This window comes from Delphinus delphis, chromosome 8 (assembly GCF_949987515.2).
Source record: "Delphinus delphis chromosome 8, mDelDel1.2, whole genome shotgun sequence".
NCBI classification, from domain to species: domain Eukaryota; kingdom Metazoa; phylum Chordata; class Mammalia; order Artiodactyla; family Delphinidae; genus Delphinus; species Delphinus delphis.
Genome location: NC_082690.1, coordinates 64,764,686 through 64,789,816, shown reverse-complemented (window position 1 = coordinate 64,789,816; position 25,131 = coordinate 64,764,686). Strand labels below are relative to the sequence as shown.

Genomic DNA, 25,131 nt, shown 5'->3' with positions numbered 1-25,131 from the left:
ATAAATTCAAGGAAGAGTTCCAGGAATTGGTGTTTAAATACATATTCAGCAATAAACAGAAAAAAAATTCTCATAGAAATCTAAGAAAACTAACCACAACTGTTAGTACTAGAAGTCTGAAAAAGGACTGCATAATATGAGAACCAGCACTTGGTGTGCTGAGACTTATGGTATATACCAAATCAAATACCAACAGTACAGTAGAATAGTTTATTATATCCACAGAATACCTTTTATGAGATTTTTTTTTTAAAGCCTCGCTGGCTAAGATAGTAAATGATAAAAGACAAAAATGGCAAGTGTTATATTTTGAAACCTTTACAATAATTTCTTTTAAACAACATCCTATCAGTTTATATTCTTGTAGTCTATACTGTCTTACAGGTGAAATGTATTAGCCAACATCTAATTAACTTAATTTTACAGTGTAGATATAGCTAGATTTTAGCACTAATAGACAGATGTTTACCAACACTAAAAACCTGCCAACAGGGCTTCCCTGGTGGTGCAGGGGTTGAGAATCCGCCTGCCAGTGCAGGGGATACAGGTTCGATCTCTGGTCCAGGAAGATCCCACATGTTGTGGAGCAACTAATCCCATGTGCCACAACTACTGAGCCTGTGCGCTCTAGAGCCTGTGAGCCACAACTACTGAGCCCGTGCACCTAGAGCCCGTGCTCTGCAGCAAAAGAAGCCACTGCAATGAGAAGCCTGTGCACTGCAACAAAGAGTAGCCCCCACTCGTCGCAACTAGAGAAAGCCCACATGCAGCAACAAAGATGCAACACAGCCAAAAATAAATAAATTATATATATCTATATATATACATATATAGATATATATAAAAGCACACACACAAAAAACCTGCCAACACTGGAACTATATACGCCTAGAACTGCTTTACATAATGGTGATACAGCTGAAAGTTCCTGCCTTCATGGACCTTACACTCTAGTTCTATGAATGAATGAACATGAAAGCATTTGGCTATGATACCACATTTCTTTAGGAGAAGGGCTAAAAGAACAAGTCCAGTGATATTTCTAACTGGGTAATAAGACTGGCTTTCTCCATCGCAAATCCCTTACCTGTTTCATCATCATCTTCAGCTTCATCATCATCATCACTATCATTCTCGTGTTCTGCATGGCAGGCATATGCTCTTTTTAATCCATTAAATAAAAGAATAAAAGCTGGCAAAATCTGTCCAGAAACCTGATTTAAAACTTGTGGTATTTGTTCCATATCAATAAGAGCACATAGGCCCAGAACACACATCTTTCTGTCGTGAAGCCTAAAAAATAAAATAAAATATTTCCTTATTTTCCTTTAAAAAAGATTTTGCAGAGTTCCTTACAAAGTAAATAAAGATCCAATATATGTCACTTACCCCAAGAAACAATCAACATCATTAAGCCACTGTGTAATAAAATGATTTGTAACTGGTTCAACATTATTAGGGAAGCGAAGATTTTCTAAGGTGTTGAGAAGTAGGTGTGGATTATAATACAAAGCTGCAATGGCAACTTGCAGGCACATTGTTCGAAGTTCACTTGTCTTCACCTCTCTTGTCAGTCTCTCTAAAGCTGCTTCCACAAATAAGGGAATACACTGTAGAGAAAGACAGCGAAACATTCCAAAACTGTAAGTAAAGCAGCCGTTAACTACCCACCCATATTAACTTTCTTGTTGCCTCAACTAACCCCCCTTCCATTAAATGATCCAATTTTTACTGTTGAGCCAATTCAGTGGGAAATCCAATTTTAGAGAAAAATTGGTCCTCACTGAGCTATTAGAGCCCCACCACAATAGCAATATTGGATTCAAAATATCCCTACTGACTAACCTTATTGTGGTAATCATTTTGTAATATAAACATTTATCAACTCATCACACCATATACCTTAAACTTATACAACGTTATCTTTCAACTATGTCTCAATAAAGATGGATTTTCAAAGTCCCGTTGAAACTGACCATGGAAATTTAATGACTAAATCTATCTTATTGCAAAGTGATAGTGTAGCAAACAATACTCTCACAATATACTTAAAAAAAAATCTTGTCAAAACTTACCTTGCATAACAAGTAGCCATAAAACTTGCCAGTCATATTTCCATACATATTAAATATACAATCATTATTAAATATTGGTTAAATTTTAAATGAACAATTTTAACATGTTATCTAGGTGTCATAATAAACAACATACAAAATATATAGAACAAATGCCCAAAATGAAAAAGTGAAGGGAAAGATTCCCTCTCTGAATCCTCCAACACGAATCATTAATAGCTTCACTGACCTGGTCAATGCCACGCCCTTTGCACTGCAGAATGATGACCTCTAACAATTTTGCTGCATGACATTCTGCATCTTCTCCTGCAACTCCTGTAAGAACCTGATCAATACAAAATATAAACTGCAAGGAGGCGTCACAAAACCTTGAATCAGTCTATAGCTGCTGAAGTATTTAAGGTATTCTAATTAATATGAGTGACTGCAATAGTCATTGTACAGACTATAGTCTAAAGCACCCGTAGGATTTGGAGTTATTCGTCTGTAATACTGGTCTACATAATCAAAGCACATCCCATGTAGTGCCATTTTGGACCATAGCAAGTTGACAACCACTATGTCTAAAAACATACTGACAATGGAGAGTGAGATGAGCAGGAAGTAGAGGCAATCTGTTGATGGCAAAGGCTGTTTCCAGACAAGAAATAAAAGCATGGACTTGATGTGCTCATTAGCACTAGAGGAATGTAAGGGTTAAGGATAACGGTTTTGGAATAGGAAAGTAGATGGTATAGACATCTCTGTTTCCAGCGTATTAACATAAACAATATAATTTGGCAATAAATAATAACATAACTAGATGATTATTTTGTGACTAAGTGTTCAGAAAGGAATGACATCGATGAGGACAAACACATCTAAAAACTTCATAAAGCGAAATCATTTTTTAAATGCCTGGTGTTGGGACTTCCGTGGTGGCACAGTGGTTAAGAATCCACCTGCCAGTGCAGGGGACACGGGTTCTAGCCCTGGTCCAGGAAGATTCCACATGCCACGGAGCAACTGGCCCCAGGCGCCACAACTACTGAGCCTGCACTCTAGAGCCCGCGAGCCACAATTACTGAAGCCTGTGCGCCTAGAGCCTGTGCTCCACAACAAGAGAAGCCACCGCAATAAGAAGCCCGCGCACTGCAACAAAGAGTAGCCCCAGTTCGCCCCAACTAGAGAAAGCCCACACACAGCAAAGAAGACCCAATACAGCCATAAATAAATAAATATATTTATTTTAAAAACCCAAAACCCAAACATTTATAACTCCAATTAAATGTCAGAGGGCAGACATAAAACAAATACTTGTCAAAGCCATTACTGAGAGATCTAGAAATCAAAGCCATTTTCAGTTTATAACTCTTAAAGCTCTTATTCTGTCAGACCCGTATAATATGTTCACCATAATGTGGTACCACGTCTCTTCACAATTTTTTACTTTTTATAGCACGAGCCTCACATGCTTATATTAACTAAAAATGACCTACCTTTTTGCACATACTGTATATCATTTCAAGGTACTTGGTATCAGACAGAAGTGTGTCTGTATCAACTGTTACATAATTATGAAGCAGAGGCATCATATCTGTATTAATAAAAAAAGCATCAGTTAAGTATCTTTACTAACATATATGCTGTGTTTCTGAAAAAAATCTCAGAAAAAAAAAAAGTCTGAATGTTCTGTCCCTAAAGTTCACTTTTAATTATTCACTTATAATTAAACATAAAAATGAGGCTATTATTAAAGTGCATTCCTTCATATTTAGCAGTTAAAAGATTATACAAAGAAGACTGACAGGGGGCAGAAGGTAAGAATCTGTGTTAAAGAAAAAAATCTCAAGTGATAACTAAATCAAAATGTATAATGGGTCATCTTTGAGCACTAATTGCTACTGATAACTTATCCAAACAACAAAACACTTAGAATATTCAAAAGTTTGTATTCAAGTGATACACTAAAATTGAATACAAATGGGGAGGAATCCTTAGTATTTCTATGATGACTTGACTTACCTGTAAAGTAATCAAAGCCATCTTGCTGAAAAACCTCAAACACCAGAGGTAGTAGCTGCCACATCTGTGGAGACACTTGTTGACATGTCAAACTATGTGCTAAAGAGAAGATCTCCTCGTAGAATTCTAAAAGAGAATACTGAGTCATTAGGACATTGCTTGCTCATATGAAATAGTAGTGTATTCTTAACACAATCAGAGATATTTACCTAAGACATGCTGTTGTAAAACAGTTCCAATGACCTGTAAGCAGATTCCTTCAAGCTGCTGGGTTATCTAAAAGAGAAGAAAAAAATCATATGGAATTGTAGCACACTGAATGAATTATTAAATAATGTATAATAATTCAATGCATTTCAATGTAAAGTCAATATTGTGAACAAATTAATATTTTAAACCTGTTTCGAAATGACTCATATTATGAAATTATGAATCAATACAGGTATGAAATTTAATGAAACACCATTACAATGAGACGAAGAAAGAACATGCATAGTTTACCTATAAAGTAAAGGAAAAAAAAAATTTCCTGGAAAAATGCAGGTAAGTATGAAAATAAAGGAGTCACATCATTCTGCAGAGACTAAAATTTTTTTGTGTGTAAACATAGATTAATTCAGGCCAGATATAATAGAGTGTAATTGAGATGTAAATCAGTAGCTTACTGAAAAATTATTTAAAATAAGGCATTATTCCTACCACTCCCACTAATTTTTAAGCCACCTCCATTTTATATAACAGTGAGCTAGGCCCCCAAGTCATACAAGATAGACAGAAAATACATACTCCCCTTATGTCAGTATGGTCCTCAATTGGATCCCAAATCCCTGGAAGTCATCAGAATGTTTAAAAAGTGGGGGAGAGGAAATGAGATAAAATTTACTAATCAGGGGCTTCCCTGGTGGCGCAGTGGTTGAGAGTCCGCCTGCCGATGCGGGGACACGGGTTCGTGCCCCGGTCCGGGAAGATCCCACATGCCACAGAGCGGCTGGGCCTGTGAGCCATGGCCGCTGAGCCGGGCCTGTGAGCCATGGCCGCTGAGCCTGCGCGTCCAGAGCCTGTGCTCCACAACGGGAGAGGCCACAACAGTGAGAGGCCCGCGTACCACACACACACACACACAAAAATTTACTAATCAGATATAGAAGCAGGATATCCATTTCGAATACATATACTCAATACATCTTCAACTCTTCAAATATAGTAAGCAATTGATTTGTTAACCGTAAGGATTAGGATTCCTCATGGCTTCTAGCTATCTCCAATTATAATCTACAAAAAAAATCTGAAAGTTTACTGAAACTCTCAGGTTGCAAAAGGCAGTTTGTAGATAATCTGAAAACATGATTTATGGATTTAAATATCTGCATTGTAATTATAAACACCAAATTTAGAACAATGCTTACTTCTAAGGGAAGGAAGTAGGGAAATGAGATTAAGAAGTGGTGCCCTAATGGTTTCAATTACATTATCTGAAAATTTTTCTTACTGGAAGTCTAAGGATATACCATGGAACGTTAAAAATCTAATAAATTTAGGTGGTGGGTAAGGGGTACTGGTTAGTTTTCTATGTTTTTTACTCTTTTCTGTATGTTTTAAATAATTCCACTTTTAATATTCATGATTACAATTCGCTTACTTTTCCAAAAGACAACAGTAAAAGAAGAAAACTAGGAAGATGATGGTGATGGTTGCACAACGTGAATGTACTTAATACCACTGAAATGTACACCTAAAAACGGTTAAGGTGGTATATGTTATATGTATTATACCCTAACTAAAAAAAATTTTATTAATAAGGAAAACCAGGAAGAATATGTTTTCCTAGGAATCACCATAATTTTGGATCTGAAAAGGTAACCCTAAGAGGGAGCCAAAACCCAGACCCTTGAGGGTAAAGATACGGTGATACAAATACCTCCTTCCTATTCCTTCTAAAATATCTGTCAGGTACCTACACAAGGGTACTAGTTAATAGATAGCAAAATCAAGGTATGTGAGAAGATGACCAGAGAATAGGTAAGTCAGAGCCCTCCAAAAAGCATAGAACAGTTGGCTTGAAATTCCCTAAAACCTTTACAACACTGGATCGTTTTCTTACTTCTTTATGATCTTCAACTACACTAAGAAGTGTGTCGATGGTATTCAGGATTCCCATAGCAGTAACTGCTTTGTCATCACTTCCTTCTTCATCTGGCCCAGTCTGGATTACTTGATTAAATGTCATTGCCTACATTCAAGAGAATGTAATTAAGGTTTGCCATTAAAGCAGTATAAACACGTTTTTGTCTAAAACTTTTAATTTTTAAAATGTTCTCACTGGGACAGCACAACCGATCAGCATTTCCAAATCAACTAATATTACTTAAGAGCTTGGGCTCTATAATCAATGGTACTGCTCTGCCACTTACTAGGTCACCTTAAACAGATTACTTGACCTCTTTTTTCCTGACATCTCCATAGATACTGTGGGCAAGGCATAGAAAGTGCTTAATATTATGAATAGTTTTATTTAAATTACTGGCTAACATTTGACAATGCCCAAATACTAGTCATCAAGGTTTTTGTTGCCATTGAATTCAATCATTTTGAAAAATACTGAGCAACTGAGCAAAGTCATTAGTTATGAGGAATCATAATAATCAGCTTTTTATAATGCAATATACTTTTAATGAACACTACTATATTTATCCAAATGTCTTTACCCACTTCAAAATCAGCTGTTAAAAATACACACAGCAAATACCAAGAGTTAGATTCTTCAAACCTCAGTATTTAGCAAGAATACAAACTGCACCAAGTAAACCATTGTATAGAGAATATGAATGGATAATTGTTGGGTACATGTCCATATTTTCTATTACCCTTAAATAATTTATGTTGTTAATTCTCAGAAGTTCAGGGCTATGTACAATAGACAAAGGTCAACTACGAAATAACTATTTACACAAATTTCACTTTAAAAATCTATTTATAACGATTATCTCTATCTTTCAGTTGGTCCAAAGCATTCCAGGAAACCACACAAACAAGGCAGTCATGATGCAATGTGAGTACAAGTAAACAGCTCTGCACTGTAGAGGCATACAGCTCAGGTGTGAATCCCAGACCCACCCCTCCTAATTTGAGCAAATTACTTAAACTTCTTATACCTCACATATTCTCTCAGTATAGGAATATTCCTCATAGGATTGTGTGAGAATTAAATGAGTTAAAATATATATCAAGGGCTTAGAATGGTGCCTGACATACAGAAGCTCTGTGAAAATACTGTAATCTAAGTAATGCATAAATGACTGGTTCAAATAACATACCAAATGTTGTGTCATTTCTACTGCAATAGGAGTAACTTCTTCACTATACTCGCAGATCATTTTCTGAATTACATTGGTAAGATCATCATTTTCTGTTTCTCTTATAATATGAAGAAGAGCCTGCATGACAGGTCTGATGAATGGTGTGATGTATTCTTTAGCTGTAAGAGACAGAGAAAAAAACTTTTGGCCAAAACAGCTAAAACGCCTTAAAACCTGACACAATATACACCAAAGAGTAAACAAGAAATCGTTTCAAATAAAAAGGAAGACAATGTATCACGTTTCTACGATTATGCCTTGTACAATTATGCGTAAGCACATTGCACTATTTTTGAGATATAAATCCTTTACCTTTCTCTTGATTGCTGATCAGCACTTGAAGTGCAATGGCAGCTTCCACTTTAACAGGCATTTCCCTATCATCAATCAGACATCTTCGTGTCAGCTCTAGGGCTGTTTGCAGGTTCTGGTCACTTTTGAACTTCACTTCACAAAAATAGTGAAGGACCCAGCAAGCCTTTTTTTAAAAAAAATGCAGTGAGTTACTATAGGTATCTTACATTAAATTCCACCATGTGACAATATCTCTAGTGTCAAAGTGCTATGTGTGGGAATTTGGAGGCTGGCCAGTGGTAGATATGTCCAAAGACACAACACTCGACCAGTACTATGATCCCAACTTACTCTTTGGCTACATGATGTTTGTGTGGATAGCAAGACCTGAATGCAAAACACAGACAGACACTGCTATCAGACACAGATGAAAACTATGCACACATTATGAGCAGCCATTTAAAGACTTATACGAAAGTCTAGAATAAAACATGGCTTTAAAGTGAACATTTAAAAGTTTCCATATAAAAGTCCACACAAGCAGTTATTCATTACAAGACATAAATGTATAAATCAATACAGCTTTAAAACATACCCTCGCTCTCATGTAGCCTAGTTCACTGCTGAAGAGAGGGAATACATGATTCTGCAACATATATTCCATCTGATCTTTGTAGATCTTTTTCTGTAAAAATAAAGTTCCAAATACAATCATCTCAAATGCCAAATAGATACACAAGTTTTAAAAATGACTACTGATGTCAAAACATACATTTATTCTGGAATTTTGAACCACAAGATCCACATCCATTTTCTTATTCTCGAACGTTACTATCAAAAATCACTGGGTACATTTTTTTAGTCCTTTTACATCATTTGTTTAGAAAGCAATTATGCCAAATCTTAACATCAATGGTGTTTAAGTAATGGGAAGAGTGGTTAATTTTATTCCTTAGCTTATTAAACGTTTTTTGTTACAAAACTATTTATATAAAGTTATATTAATATAACTATAAAACGTTAATATAAAACTATTATAGTGAAAGAACCTCTCTGGAAAGGTTCTAAATGAACAATACAACATAGATTGAGAAATAGCCTGCTCTCAGAGTAATAATCTGGATATCTAAAGATACTCCTGTAAATCTTAAAATAGGGTATTTTCTAAATGGTAACAAGTTTTTAAGAAGAGTTCCTTGAATTGCATATTAGGATCAACATTAAAAATTGACAACACTTTAAAAAACGAAAGTGACTAACGAGACATGATAACTAAATGCAACGTGGGATTCTGGACTGGATCAGGGACCAAACAACAAAGGACATTAGTGGGAAATCTTATCAAATGTGAAAGGGGTCTGTAGATTAGTTAATAGTATCATATCAATATTAATTTCCTGGTTTTGAGAATTGCGGCATGGCTATCTAATATGTTAACATTAGAAAAAGTTGGGTGAAGAGTAATGGGAACTATTTTTGCAAATTTTCTCTAAGTATAAAATTTAAAAATATAAAGTTAAAACAAAAACCTGAATGTGAGAACTCACTCAAGATTCCCAGACACAACAAATAACCACGTAATTTACCCTTTATAAACGAAGAGAAGAATGGGTGGACAGATATAGAAAAGCTGAAAGATACACAAAATATACCCACAAGTTAATGGTGATGAATTCAGTGGAGCATCATATGCAGCAAGGTTTCTGGGAGTAGGATGAACTGTTGTCTAAATATTTACTTACACTTTGAAATAGTTATTTATTAACTTTAAAGTGAAAACAAATTTCAGATCTTATGAAGTCAGACGAAATGTGTACAATTAAGGTGAGGTTTCTAAACATACATCTAATCCAGTCAGCCATTCTTTACCAGAAAATGTGTGCCACAAAAGCATGATGTTCCTAGGCTGTGAAGGGATATATTCAAGCTTACAAACTTCCTTAAAGATCAATTTTCTGAGAAGAAAAAAAGACTACTTTACAATTGTCTTGCAACATGAAAAGAAGATAACTCATATGCAAAAAGAATTACCTTCAGCTCAAGCAACAGCAAAAAAGTATAGAGGACATTATTTCAAAATCAAATTACATGTGTACTTCAAAGGACATCAGCAAGAAAGTAAAAAGATAATCCACAGAATGGCAGAAAATACTTGCAAACCACAAACAGTTGATCTTTGAATAACGAGGGGGTTGGGGTGCTGACACTCTGCGCAGTTGAAAATCTGCATTTAATTTGCAATTTGACCTGCATATCTGTGATTCCGCATCTGCAGCTTCAATCAACTGCAGATCATGTAGTTCTGTAGTATTTATTGTTGGAAAAAAATCCACGTGTTAAGTGGACCCAAAAACAGTTCAAACCTGTGTTGTTGAAAGGTCAACTATATATGAAAAGTTTCTAGTATTTAGAATATATAAAGAACTCTAACAATTCAACAATAAAAAGACAAAAAACCCAATATAAAAATCGACAAAAAATTTGAATAGAAATTTCTCCAAAGAAGATATACAGTGGGCAATAAGCATATAAAAAGATTCCCAACATCATTAGCTATTAGGGAAATGTAAACCACAATGAGAGTACCATTTGACACCAACTGGAATGGCTGTAATTTAAAAAGACAGATAATAAGAAGTGTTGATGAGGACATAGAAACTGGAACCCTCACACACTGCTAATGAATATATAAAATGGTACAGCCACTTTGGAAAACAGTCTAGCAGTTTCTCAAAATATGACCAGCAATTTGACTCCTAGGTATGTATTACCCAAGAGAAATGAAAATGTATGTCCACAAAAAAATGTGTACAGAAATGTTCATAGCTCCATTGTTAATAATAACCCAAAAGTAGAAACAAATGTCCACTTACTGATGAATGGATAAATAAAATGCAGCGTATCAATACAATGGAATATTATCTGGCAATAAAAAAAGAATGAAGACTGACACATGCTGTAACATGGATGAACTCAGAAAATATGATAAGTCAAAGAAACCACTCAGAAAGGACCACATGTTTTATCATTCCATTTATATGAAATGCCCAGAATACACAAATCCACAGAGGAGACAAAAAGTAGATTAGGGCTAGGGCTGGGAGATTTGGGAGAAAATGGGGAGTGATTGATAAAAGGGTTTCTTTTGGGGATGATGAAAATGCTTTGGAATTAGAGTTGACGATTGCACAGCTCCTTGAATATACGAAAAACCACTGAACTGTACACTTTAAATGGGCAAACCATATGGTATGTGAATTGTACCTCAATTCTGTTTTATCTCAACTGCTGTCATTAAAACAAACTAACTGTGCTTGTGCATGCATGCATGCATGCACGCGTGCACACGCACGCACGCACACACACACACACACACACACACACACACAAGTACCTTCAGAAGTATTTCAGCTAAAGAGCCAATCATATGTAGGGCTCCATCTTTTTTTCGAGGATCAGCATTTGGTTCTGTAAGAATCTGGTAGCAAAATCCCATAGTCTTTTGTAGTACCTAGATTAAAAGAGAAAAGTATGCTTTACTGGATATCCAAACAACCCTTTTAAAACATTGACAACAAAATGACCTATATGGCTACCATTAAAAACTAAATGTTCGGGATTAGCAGATGCAAACTATTATATACAGAATGAATAAACAACAAGGTCCTACTGTATAGCACAGGGAAATCTATTCAATATCCTGTGATAAATTATAGTGGAAAAGAATATGAAAAAGAATGTATGTATATGTGTAACTGAATCACTATGCTGTACAGCAGAAATTACCACTGTAAACCAACTACACTCAATAAAATAAATTTAAAAAAAAAACCAAGTGTATATCTGAACATATTTTAAGTATTAAAGCAAAAGTTATCCACATATTAAATAACCTACCTCTTTCCTCTTACTACAAGCTGTAAACAAAAGTGTCTGGGCAGCAGTGGTAGGAGAGATGAAATCCTCAAACACATCTAGAGAATAAATTTAAAATTAATACAGAAAATAGTAATTTCAATTTTTTCAACAAACATTTTCACATAATTTACAAATGATGCTCTGTAACAACAAAAAAGGACCTTAAATTTTTGCTAAATCTTCACAGAAAACAAGCATGAAAACAAACCCAGATCCCCATATAACTTTGCAAAAGCCTAATTCCTTTTCTTTCCTGTACAAATTAAGTCTTAATCCATCAACTTCTCCCAATGATTATTTTCTTTCATACAAAACCCCACTACTGTGAGAATTTTCACAATGCGGTCACAACAGTACAAATGACTGAAAGTACATAAGATTTTGGTACAAAGAAGGACTAATACTCAACATCAGCCAAATTACAATTCTTTAGTCCCATGCAGAGACTCTAGCTTCCAGTATGCGTCGTCTCCATTTCCACACACGATGACTGACGTCGAATCCAAAAGTATAGTTTAGACACTTAGTGTTTAAGCTGTAACCTTGAATTTCTAACAGATTTGGCATGTGCCAGAAGCATATCCAATAATCATAACTACTAACACTACTGTATTTGTTTCTGCTAAAAATGAAGATTATCATTCTCAAATGCCAAAACTAATGAATAGCTTCCTGAAAGTCTAAACAATGAATAAATTGCATTAAAACAACAGAAGGCTTTTCAGTTCCTAAGGTGAGGCCTTAATATTCAAAGTTTACTATATACAAATTTAACTACCGACATACTTTGTTTCTAAAAAAGTGAAAATTCGTTACCAAACTTCATGCGTATATATTCATAGGGGTCTTCTTGCCAAAGTTCCTCATCAGCATCTGTATAGCACATCAATGGAAAAATAACATCTTGGATAATACCCTGCAATTTAAAAGTTAAGATAAGTCGGTCTTCAAATTTAAACTTTCAAATTTCCGTTAAGTGCTAAAACAAAAGTAACTCTCCAGTTTGTGTTTTAAAGCTTAACATCAAACTTCAGTAAAGCATTTAATGCATTCTCAGATCGACTATCAACGTACGTATTCTTACCCTCTGTGCAACGAGTCATTGTAAGACATGTGTACATAGGTAGCAATTAAGTATTCCGAGAAAATGCAATATGAAATTTTAGTCCATCAAACCCTACAGTTCTAAATAAAGCAAATAAATTACATTGGAAATAGTACATAAGCAAATTAGCCTCAAAAGTAATTTGGTGAAATAGTCCTTTGCCTATTCCAAATTACATGATGTTAGCTAATCATGTTAAACTATAATCATGATCCAACAGTAAGAACTTAAAAGCAAATTTTAAGATAACAGTTTCAGATTAAAAAATAATCTGAATATCCACAATATACCTTTTATAAAGTTTGTCAGGATGTTGCATCATTTTCCTAATGTACAATTACCAGAACTAGACTAAGTAACATAGGTCAACAAAAAAAAATGCACTTTTTCAACCTTTTGGTAATTAATGTTATTTCTATTACATTTTCTAGAAAAATAGTTCAGATAGAAAATTATTACTTGTATATGAGGCTTCAGATTCTTCCAGGTGAGAGCATGAGAAACTCCTTGATTAATATAATTTAATGTCTGTTGTAAAACTCGAGGAGCCATATATTGCTTCTCCTTGTACTGATACAACACTTTCAATAAAACCTTTGAAAAAAAAATTTTGATCAAAAAATAAAGTTTAAATAGAAAGTTTAACCACTTACAAGCTAGCAAAAACATCTGACACTTCTTACCCAGGTCATTATCATAAAATAACCACCATATTCTTTTTAAAAGAAAGTAATTTTTTAAATTATGTATTGGAGAACCATATTTATTCCCAAAGTATTTAAAACAAACAAACTGAAGTAACACTGTGTGTCAAAGGACTAGTTTCTGATTAAGTATAAAAAGAAGAGAAAACCATATGCTACTTGTGGAACATACCACAATATTCTGAGACAGCACTATATTGTTAAAATCAGCTTCTAGGCAAATCCTACCCAAACCATTCACCTACTTATTTAACGTCTGCCAAGAGTTCTAATTCAACTTGATACTTGAGAATAGCAGTTGTCAAAATATGGTCCACAGACCTCTCAGAAGGTCTGACAGGTCAAAACTATTTTCATAATAATGCTAAAATATTATGTGACCTTTTTACTGTGTTGACATTTGCATCGATGGTACAAAAGCAGTGATGGTAAAACTTCTGGTTCCTAACATGAATCAAAGGAGTGGCACTAAAGTGTACTAGCAGTCATCATATTCTTTACAGCCACATAATCGCAGAATAAACTTTCCTTAGGAATGTCCTTAGTGAACCAGAAATATAAATATTAATAAATGGGAAGTATACATATAGCACTTCTGCTACATACCAAAGTACGATGGTTGGAAGAAAAGCTGAAATAGTAGCTTTTCCCACCAAATATTATCATAAGCATGAAAGAAAAACTGATAGACAAATTATGATTATTTAGACTTTTGTGTGTGGCAGATTTTTTTCTCAAAAATGAACAAAATGAGCCTCTCCAAGGAAACTGACAATATGTTACTGGTGTTAAAATTTGAGCTTTCAAGCAAAACTAGAATTCTCAAAATCTTACATCCACTACTTAGATCCACCTGACAGCTTTCCAATATTTAAAGACAGTTATGAGATCAATGGTGATATTAATGACTGTAATTTTTTAAAACTACATAAGGAAATCTATAAACATTTAGAAAATCGGCATAGACTCAATAAGTCAATATTTTCCAATGACCAGGGCAGTATGTTATAAAATCATATATGGATAAAAGACCCATTCAAAGTGCAATGGATGTTAATATAACAGAAGATGAAATGTTTATTGTTACAGTTTCAAACTCTAAATTACAATTAACCTTTAAGAAAATACCATTGTCAAATGTTGGTGTGATATCAAAAATTTCCCCAATTATATGAAAAGTATATTAAAAGTCTTTCCTTTTCCAACTTATCTTTGAGACCAAATTATCTTTATTTACTTCCATTAAAACAAATTGAAACAGAATGAATACAGAGGTAGACGGGTATACAGCTGCCTTTTATTAAGGCAGACATGAAAGTCGTAAAAATGTGTAACAATGCCATTTCCTCCTGCTAAAAATTTTTCATTTTGGAAAACAATTATTTTTAACAAAAACATGTATTCTGTTAATATGTAATAGGTTTGTTATTTTTTAATAACTTAATACCATTAAATTTAGTTTCAATTTTTAATACAGTACATATCACAAGGTATAACCCCCATAAATGGAAGCTTCTCGATGTTCTCAATAATTTAAGAGTGTAAGGAGGTCCTGAGACCATAACATTTGAGAACTACTACAGTGTTCAAAATGTTAAAGACTGCTACATGCAATCTTTGAATGCCAAAGAAACTAGAAATAAGCAAGACAAATTAACATAATAGTGTCATGTTTCTACTTGGAAAAATTATCTTAGACTTACCTGTTGGACACCAACAGCAAATGCCTTCAGAAATACTTCAGCAAATTCATTATACTCCTTGGAAACATTGCCAGGGCTTCCATATCTAAAAGAACATTCAAATGCCCATCATGTCTTCATAATGCTTTATATCAGCACTTATAAAAAAAAAAAACAAATTCTTGAAAAAAATAAACTCAAATTATCATATATTGAGAAATGTGTACCTTTCAAAAAGCCTTGCTAAGATATGTAAAGCCCACTTCTTACATTTCCACCATGGTAACTCAGGTCTATCATCTTCTTCAACTTGAAGTGTTTCCTTTAAAGAGACATTTATTTAATGATAGACAATACAATCTAAAAGGAATAGTGTGAGTTCAGAACAGACTCACAAAAACATGAATCCTCCTCCAATGATGGCCTTTCATAATAAAAGGCTAGAACAGGAAAAGTATTAACCCTTATTTAAATATAAGAGGCACTTCACTTCACTACTTAGTTACAAAGGACATGCTTTCTCAAAGTCTTATAAAAGTTTAAACTCAAACATTTTAGTCAAGATCCAAATAATATAAATCAAAGTCATGGCAAGTAGCTTAAACTAGTATAGTTCAAATCAAAAGGGCATGAAAAATTTCATTTTAGAAATCCAGTTTCAAAAATATTAGTATACATACATAAATATGTATGTATGAGAATGTTCATTTACAAAACCATTTGTAACGGAAAAAAACTGCCAAGAACTAAACATTCATTAACAAGGGGATGTTTAATTATGCAACATCCATTAAGAGAATGAATTGGTTCATTATATATTGACCTAAGACATCCATGACATATTTTTAAGTTAAGACAGAGAAATGAGACTGTGGAACAACCAAAACTCCCATACACTGCCAGTGAGAGCGGTGGTACAACCACTTTGGGAGTTATTTATAAAGTTAAACATATACATTCATAGCAGCCTTATTTGTAATCTTAAAATCTTAAAACCACCCAGATGTCCATCAACTTGTAAATAAATAAACTGTAGTACATTCATACAATGGGGTACTACTTGTCAATAAAAAAGAACAAACTACCATAGCACAACATGAATATATCATAATATTAAGCAAAAGAAGGTAGATACAAAAAATTACCTTTTTATTAGATTTTAGAATAGGTGAAGTTAATCTATGGTGCTAGAAATGAGAATGGTGATGGTAGGGATGACCAGACCCAGCCACCAGCAAACATTCTAGGTGATGGTTACTCTGGTGAATATGACTCTCATAACCCACTGAACTGTTTACTTATATGTGCATGTTTATGATTACAAATTATACCAAAAAAGGTGCAGAATGTAAGTATGAAAACTCTTAAAGCTGTATTTTATACCTATTAAATGTGTACAGAAAATAACACATCAAACTAGTTTCCCATGGAACGCAAGAAACGTCCTATTTATTTCTTCTGCATTTTTTTAAAATAAAAATTTGAACAATAAACTACAAAACAGGAGGCTGGTCTCACTTATTTCACTAATAAAATTATGTTGGATAAATTACATAACCCTTCCATGTCTCTGTTTAAAATAAATTCAGAAGGAATTATTTTGAGGATTAAATAAGCAAAGTATATAAAAGTACTTAAAACACACTAGGGATTCAGGCATTGTAAATTTCCTACCTCTCTAGAAAACTAGATAATAAAGAAAAATTGTGGTTATTTTAAAAATCGTTATTATATGTAAAAAAATAACATAGTTGGACAACTCTGTATGTACTACTGGAAACCGCTGAATTGTACACTTTAAAATTGTAAATTTTACGGTATTTGAGTTATAGCTCTATGAAGTTGTTATTTAAAAAGCAAGTAATATAACTAACTACAAAGTTTGACCAACTTGTAAATCAAGTTCTACCCCTGTTCATGCATGTCTAACAAATTATTAGCCTAAAATCCAGCTATAGGCTCTTTGTTCCTTTTTGAGAAATAATTGATATTGTTATTAGTTTAATGTATAAACATAATGATTTGACATATGTATATACTGTGAAATGACTACCACAGTTAAGTTTTAGAAGATGGTGAAAAGGTACAAACTTCCCGTTGTAAGATAAGTAAGTCCTGGGGATGTAATGTAAACACGGTGTCTATAGTTAAAAATACTATATTGTTTATCTGAAGGTTGCTAAGAGAATAGATCTTAAAAGTTCTCACTACAAGAAAAAAAATTTCTAACTATGTCAGGTGACATATGTTATGAACTCAATTAAAAGCTGAAGAAACAGAATTAGGATGGAATAAACAAAGATATAATACAAGCACTTAATAATATACAAAATAACCCTTTACAATTTTTCACTTAATATATTCACATATGTAAACAAATGAAATGGTGTCTCTATCTAGAAAAATCTGCCTCACAAATAATATAAATTCACAAAGAATGTTTTAGGAAATATCAGTTAAAATTCTCAAAAGGTAACTAAATATTTAAGCTTAGTGATATAAGAAATACACAGAGACTTACATTAGGTACATCCCTGTTCACAACAGTCTTTAAAATTTCTATCCATTCTGTCAGGTTCTGTTGGTTTATCAGCTCCAGTGGTAGTGTATACTAAATTAAAATCAAGAATCAATATTTTAAAATCCTTACAAAAGAAAATCCAACTTCCTTTTACTCTTCACAAAACCTACAAAAAGTACTTCATTCAGTCCACATTTCCTCTTTCAGTACATAGGCAAATTTCTCATCTGGCTGATTTGGTTAGTTATGTACAATGGTGAACTGTGGCACTGATAGTGGGCATCCTTGTCTTATTCCCAAATTACTGGGAATGTATCTGATTTTCACCATGAGGTATATTTATTGTGATTTCTAGTGAACATTTTTTTTTTTTTTTTTGCGGTACGCGGGCCTCTCACTGTTGTGGCCTCTCCCGTTCCAGAGCACAGGCTCCGGACATGCAGGCTCAGTGGCCGTGGCTCTCGGGCCTAGCCGCTCTGCAGCATGTGGGATCCTCCCGGACTGGGGCACAAACTCATGTCCCCTGCCATCGGCAGGCGGACTCTAAATCCCTACGCCACCAGGGAAGCCCTCTAGTGAACATTTTTTATCAAGGTAAGGAAATTTCTATTCCAGGATTCTTAAGTATTTTTGTTTTGTTTTGTTTTAAAGCAGAAATGGTTATTAAATTTTATCAAATACTTTATCTGGCATCCTTAAAGATTGTTTACAGGTCTCTCTTTTCGTGTAATATAAAAGTTAATCACAAAAACTGGTTTTTTACTCTTGATCCATTCCTGTGTTCCTGGGATAAATCACATCACTTAATAGGCTCACAACATCAATATCCTATTTAGGATTTTAGGACCTCTATTTTCACAAATGAGACAGTACTATATTTTGATTTCAAGGTATGCTAGTCTCAAAAAATTAGTTGGGTCCTATGCCCTAGAATAATTTATAAAAAGAACTTATTTTTATAATCTAGAAGTTATGATGCTACCAGTTAGAGGGAAAAACAATTAAAAAACAGTACATTGTCTATCCAAATCATTTTTTAAAAAATTATATAAGAAGCAGCCATTAAAAAGATATTCGATTATCTTTAAAGATCTAGCAAGGGCATGAAAAATCCAACCAAACAATGGAGTGAGTCAGTTATAATAATCTTAGTGGAAATAAAGTCACAGGTCTATTTAAAAGAGATTTAAAAAAAAATAAGTAATGGCATGAATTGAACCAAAGGTCCTGGTGGATGAGATGAATCTTTCTTTGGCTATGTGGCACAAAAAGAGCCAGAATTTTAATCCAAATCAAAAACTCTGTTTCATAAGTAATTATAGTCCACTGAGACTATAGACACAACCATTTCTTTAGTGAGATCTTTTATCCCAGGAAGATTTAGAACAATATACAAAGATAATAAGGCCCATTACAGTGTGCCAGTCAAGCCCACAGTATTAGTATTTTTGTATCAAGCTTAGGAATAGGTTTTGTAATTACTGCGACAATCTATGCATATTTGGCATAACAGAGCATACGTTAGATGTAAACTCTAATCCAGTAAACTGATTTTCAGACTTGTGAATTCTTAAGGTGAAAGACATAAGAAAATTTTACTAATTTTGTAAATAGTATTAGATGGTTTAAGAGAACTTAAGATTGCCCACTTATAAATTAAGATTTATTAGAGCTATTTGTGTATTTGGCAAAGTATGCTTGGTTAGACTTTAATGTATTTGTAATTTTGGCAATTTATATTTGACTAGCAATTTATCCACTTAATGTAGATTTTCAAGTGAAATTATTATTCAGATGCTGAAATTCTTTATCATTGTTTAAGGTGGCAAATGATAGACTGACTTTACATATAAAAACTACTTTATAAAATTACCTGAACAAGAGCATAGAAGATCTTGAAAATCTGTTTCTGGATGAGGACAGATTGATCAGACTGATCAGAAAGAAGCTGGATAAAACGGTCCTTTAGAACTGGCAGGAAATGTTGCATTGCTGCTACCAATGGACTCCGTTCCTCTGGTTTCTTATACCTTTGGGTAGGAATACAAACTAATTCTGTGAGAATTTATTCACAATTATATATATACATATAGATAGATAGGTAGATAAATATATATATATACACATATCTATTATATATATATTTATATCTTATATAATGAAATATAAATTTAAACTACTTGTCTGTTCATACAAATATAAGCAAATACTTTCTAAGCAATTTTATATTCCTAGAAAGAAGAAAAACCTACTATGGAATCAAACCACAGGCAAAAAGCAACTTGAAAAAAACCTCAAATAATAGTATCTAAAATTTACTGAGCATTTATTATGAGGTAAATAATCTTCAAGGCCCCATTAGTATTCTCACTTCTATAGTTGAGGAAACTGAGGGACAGAGAATTTAAGTATCTTTCCCAGTACAGACATCTAGGTATGAACCTCAGCAGATTCAGGATCTGCCCTTTAACCACCTCACTATGCCATCTGTAACTGTGAATACTGATACAACTAAGGAGCTACAACAATTTGGCTTTTAAACATTAGCAGCTGATCAATATAAAATTGATTACATATAACCATCCTTAAGTAATTTACATACAAAGTGCATTAAGGCAGAAGTGGCATCTATAAAGCAGAAAATATTCTATTTCTAAAAGCACTATAAATCAGAAGTTCTTTGGTAACCTTTTGGCAACAAAACCTGACCTCAACAGGCTATTTATGATCTCTATTTATCCCATCTGGAGTGAATATTCACATATTTTATATCAGATATAATAATAATGTTTGATCCCTGGGTACTGGTACATAGGAGTGTATTATGTGAACCTTGTTACCTTCCTAAAATCTGAAAAATCCTAAATTCTGAATCACATTTTGCTCCAAGGATACGAGTGAAGAATAGCTAATTGAGACATTCCCCCATATAGATTCCTTAGCATTTTAACAGAATTGTTAAAAAGTCTGTTGGCTTTTTTTTTTTTTAATTTTTAAATAATTGATTTTCCCTACCAGACTCCAGTTTTATCTACCGGTAGCCTTTTTGAAGGGAGAAAATGTATCTAAGAATGGAGTATCTTAGCACAGTTTTAAAAGGTAGACACTCTTAAAAGACTGGATTGTTTTTTCCTACTGGGAGAAATGAGAAGCAAAGTAAATTGCCAAGAATAAAAAACACCAAGAGAAATGGTCACGCTAATAATGACTGAGATTATTAAACAATTAACTGACAGACTTCTAAATATTATTTAATGTGCTGAGAAATTACACTTAGCATACATTTTAAAAGGTTACCTGTACATTTCTTTGAGTCAATAAAGCAATAACAATTTACAAAAGGAAGCCATTTGCACTCTCCAATCTGATTAGACAAACTCTATTAATTACTGACAGTATTATCTTTTAACAATAAAGGTGAGGACTATATTATATTATGCACCTCTCTCCATTATCCAACCCAGGTGATCACCCACATTAAGAGGGCTTGAATACCCATTCCATGTTAGATATTATTCTCTCCTACCTCCTTCTCTACACTGAGTAGTGGACTGGAAGTTGGGTGGTACCATATCCAAACTAATGGGTATGAAAGTAATTTACGCAAGGAAACAAATATTATTTCATACGACCTGAAAGTTCCTGAAAGCGTGAAAATGTGACACTAATAAAAGCCTAGGGAGTGATCAAGATGGTGGAGGAGTAGGATGTGGAGCTCACCTCCTCCCACCAATAAAAGTCTACTACCACAAGGCTGCAGTGTGTCAAACTGGTGAACCATACTCACAGGAATCCTCAAATACTAGCCCATCACTGTTCTGTTAAAAAAAAGTCAACGGTTCATCATGTAAAAGATCACATACAAATCCCCCATCATGGCATTCAAAACCCTCTTTTAACACAGTCCCAATTTACCAATTCAAAATGATCCCCCTCTACCACCAAAAAAAAAAAAGAAGACAAAATGATCCCCGATTTCAACAGAAGTTATCCATACCGTTTAGTGGTCTCCTCACTACCCACTAAAGACAGTGTCACATTTCCACCTCTGTACCTTTCTTTCTTTGCTCATACTATTCCATGTGGTGTGAGATGCATTCCTCTTCAAATGTTCCTTCTATGCTCCTTCACCTGACAAGCATTTCCTGAGGATCTATGCTCCTGAAGGCCATCACAACTTCCAATTTCTCCATGAATTTTCTTAGAACTGCTTCAGTCCACACAGATCCCTTGTGAACACGCTGTGCTCCACAATCGAACACTAGCTGAAAATGAACTGTAATTCCAACACTGTAGCAGCCTATGTCTCCCATTTTAAAAATCCCTGTCATACTCTCTCCTGCTAAGATTAAGGACAGGAGAGACAAACCTCCTCCATGACAATGACAGCTTATTACTGTTATTCTCTCTCAGTTTAGTCACTCACTTACCAGAACTACAACTGGCACTCTGACAGAGGTTGGAGCAACAGCTGGAACATTCCTTAGCAGGAAGATGGGTAGCTGGTGGGAACACAAGAAAACACCAGTACCAATGCTGTAAATGGTTTATTTCTCTCCTGCTCAGAACAAAAGCAGCAGTTCATCAGCTACTTTGAGTTGGGACCCAAAAAGGGTATTGGAGGCTAACTACAAGTCCCAGAATTAGAGGGCTCACAATGGCATCTGTGTAGCTGTTAGGGCTGGAAATAAAGCCACCATCATGGTGTAAGTGTTCCTTCCTCATAATTTGCTAATATCAAAACTTTCAAGTGCCTACCAATTTCATTACTTTCACCACACACTTAAAAGAAAATCTCTGCAACATTGGCTTACTACTTTTAGTGCTATACCTCAACTTCCAAGGTTAGATTTTTTTCTGATCCTTAAGCCCAGGTCTAAAATGATCCCTAAATCTTTCTTACTGATACCAATTACTTACATGAACTATAATTTGCTCAAGTATGCCAACACTGAAGCAGATGACTATGAATCCCTCAAACACAATGATTAAAAATGATCATATGAAATTCCAACATATTCTTCTTAAAAAATTAGAGGTAGGTTCTTGAAACTTCACAAGAACCCAAATTAAGATAAAAATTCAAAGAAAGGCAGAATAAAGAGCTCTAATGATCAATGTACTTTGACCCCCTTCACATCTTAAAACCTTATCTTTAGGCCTTTTATCACCACAAATTGAGGAGACTATATTGAGAAGTTAGGGATAACTTGGGTTTTGAACAGGGAAACAGATCATGATTAAGAAAAAAGGGCACAAAGAGTTTCATAGTTGAATCAACAGAAGAGACTGCAGAATTAAAACAAGAATGCTATTTCAAAAGGAAGACACAATTAAAATCAACATGTAATTCACTAACTTTAGTATATATACCAAATGAAATTTCAAGATGTTCAAACCAATTAGCTTAAATTTCCCAAGCCTTTTCTACTTCTCAAAACTCTACAGGAATTGAGAGAGATACTTACTCATAATTTTTCACAAGCTGATAGAGGCAAAGAAGAATTCCTAGCCAACATGCACTGTTATCAGACTGAAGGTAAAAGCCAATTTTGTCCACAATGGCAGTCCAGCGACTCGGATAATCATGCTTAATGATATGATGAATGCATGTAGTAAGCTGTACCCTAAAAGTCAAAAATAAACAATAAGGAGGAAGAAATGCTACCTCAAGTTTTGTTAACTCATATAAAGAAAAAGGCTGTTTAGACAAAAATAAGTAAGTCACTAAGCAAAAACTGTTACTACTGACTCAAAAGAAACCCAACAATGTTACAAATGCAAGTGATTTTATTTTTATTTTTCATCCCCATCATCAGCTGACAGGTTTCATTTAGAACATCAACTATTCTCATTAAAAATTCTACAAAATCGGGCTTCCCTGGTGGCGCAGTGGTTGAGAGTCCGCCTGCTGATGCAGGGGACACGGGTTCGTGGCCCGGTCTGGGAAGATCCCACATGCCGCGGAGCGGCTGGGCCCGTGAGCCATGGCCGCTGAGCCTGTGCGTCCGGAGCCTGTGCTCCGCAATGGGAGAGGCCACACAGTGAGAGGCCCGCGTATCGCAAAAAAAAAAAAAAAAAAAAAAAAAAAAATCTACAAAATCAAGGGTCAGGACAGGAACAAAGACGCAGATATAGAGAATGGACTTGAGGACACAGGGAGAGGGAAGGGTAAGCTGGGACAAAGTGAGAGAGTGGCATGGACTTATATATACTACCAAATGTAAGCTAGTGGGAAGCAGCCGCATAGCACAGGGAGATCAGCTTGGTGCTTTCTGACCACCTAGAGGGGTGGGATAGGGAGGGTGGGAGGGAGACGCAAGAGGGAGGAGATATGGGGATATATGTATACATATAGCTGATTGACTTTGTCATAAAGCAGAAACTAACACACCACTGTAAAGCAATTATACTCCAATAAAGATGTTAAAAAAAATTCTACAAAATCATACACAATGAGCTTTCAAATATCAAAAGACTATACAATATAAAGTATATGACAGTATTCTATAATTTTCTATACCCTCTTTCATCTGATCATAGTATGTTTCACAAGTTTTACATGAAGTTTTGGTTTTTAATAAATATAAACTGTAGCAAGAAAATAAAACAAAAAAGAATTCCCCTGTAACTGCATTTGTTAAGTTTTGTGCCACAAAAAATGACAGATTTTTATGTTCTGAAAAGATCCCCTCTTCTGCATCCCTCCAAAGCCCACAAATTATATATCTGCAACGAAGGTTAAGTTTAAAACATATACATACCTGATGAGCTCAGGAGAGTGGATAATGGCTTCTACAATATTTTCTCGAATACAATGTCGATCTTCTTCTGGAATAGTATAAGGGGATATATCCCCTGGTGCCGTTTCCCGATCAGGCCAATACTGTGTTATCATATTTTTCAAATAGATAACACCTAAAATATAGATCAATTTGACAAAAGAAAGTGAAAGCACTGTAAATATCCCTGTGTCTACACCTCAATTTATTTCTGTCAGACCAAACATTGCTAGGAAAGCTAACCTTTTAAAATCAAAATACTATACTCTATAATTTTAAAAGTTGATAAAACACAAGTTTAATGCTCAGCTACAGTAATCACCCACAAAGTTATTATTAAACATACAGTCTAAGAGAACTCTGCAAACTACAAACAAAATTGTTTTTACAACACATTTATACACAACACTTTTCATCCCTGTTTTCTGTAGGAAAGCTGTTTTACCAAATCCGCTTTCTAAATGAAGCCTCTAAAAACAAAACCACACACATATACCAAGTTTCTATAATTAATAACTCTGTCATACAGACTGAATGTATAACCCTAACCCCCTAACCAGAAACCCTAACCCCCAATGTGATGAGGGGATGAGGGCTTTAATAGGGCGATCAGCTAATGAGGGCTCTGCCCTCACGAATGGGATTAATGCCCTTATAAGAGACCCTAAAGAGCTTCTTCCTCTTCTACCA

General features: G+C 34.4%; 1 protein-coding gene and 1 non-coding gene across 3 annotated transcripts in view; both read right to left on the bottom strand.

The window, feature by feature from the left end:
• The window catches only part of IPO7 (importin 7), a 47,826-nt gene that overhangs the window by 5,875 nt on the left and 16,820 nt on the right, over positions 1-25,131 (bottom strand). For both annotated transcript variants that reach the window (XM_060018471.1, XM_060018470.1), the window contains exons 3-22: positions 24,424-24,577; positions 23,128-23,286; positions 19,533-19,689; positions 17,660-17,749; positions 15,366-15,460; positions 15,160-15,244; positions 13,212-13,346; positions 12,464-12,563; positions 11,627-11,703; positions 11,124-11,240; positions 8,325-8,414; positions 7,748-7,913; positions 7,394-7,554; positions 6,181-6,309; positions 4,289-4,355; positions 4,080-4,205; positions 3,554-3,651; positions 2,305-2,400; positions 1,390-1,610; positions 1,088-1,293 (exon numbers count right to left, since the gene is read on the bottom strand). In XM_060018471.1, coding sequence (XP_059874454.1) covers positions 1,088-1,293; positions 1,390-1,610; positions 2,305-2,400; positions 3,554-3,651; positions 4,080-4,205; positions 4,289-4,355; positions 6,181-6,309; positions 7,394-7,554; positions 7,748-7,913; positions 8,325-8,414; positions 11,124-11,240; positions 11,627-11,703; positions 12,464-12,563; positions 13,212-13,346; positions 15,160-15,244; positions 15,366-15,460; positions 17,660-17,749; positions 19,533-19,689; positions 23,128-23,286; positions 24,424-24,577 — 2,529 coding nt within the window. The remainder of the gene's footprint in view (positions 1-1,087; positions 1,294-1,389; positions 1,611-2,304; positions 2,401-3,553; positions 3,652-4,079; positions 4,206-4,288; positions 4,356-6,180; positions 6,310-7,393; positions 7,555-7,747; positions 7,914-8,324; positions 8,415-11,123; positions 11,241-11,626; positions 11,704-12,463; positions 12,564-13,211; positions 13,347-15,159; positions 15,245-15,365; positions 15,461-17,659; positions 17,750-19,532; positions 19,690-23,127; positions 23,287-24,423; positions 24,578-25,131) is intronic.
• On the bottom strand, positions 7,998-8,181 carry LOC132430364 (small nucleolar RNA SNORA23). The gene has a single exon (XR_009520459.1). It is a non-coding gene; the product is annotated as a small nucleolar RNA SNORA23 (small nucleolar RNA).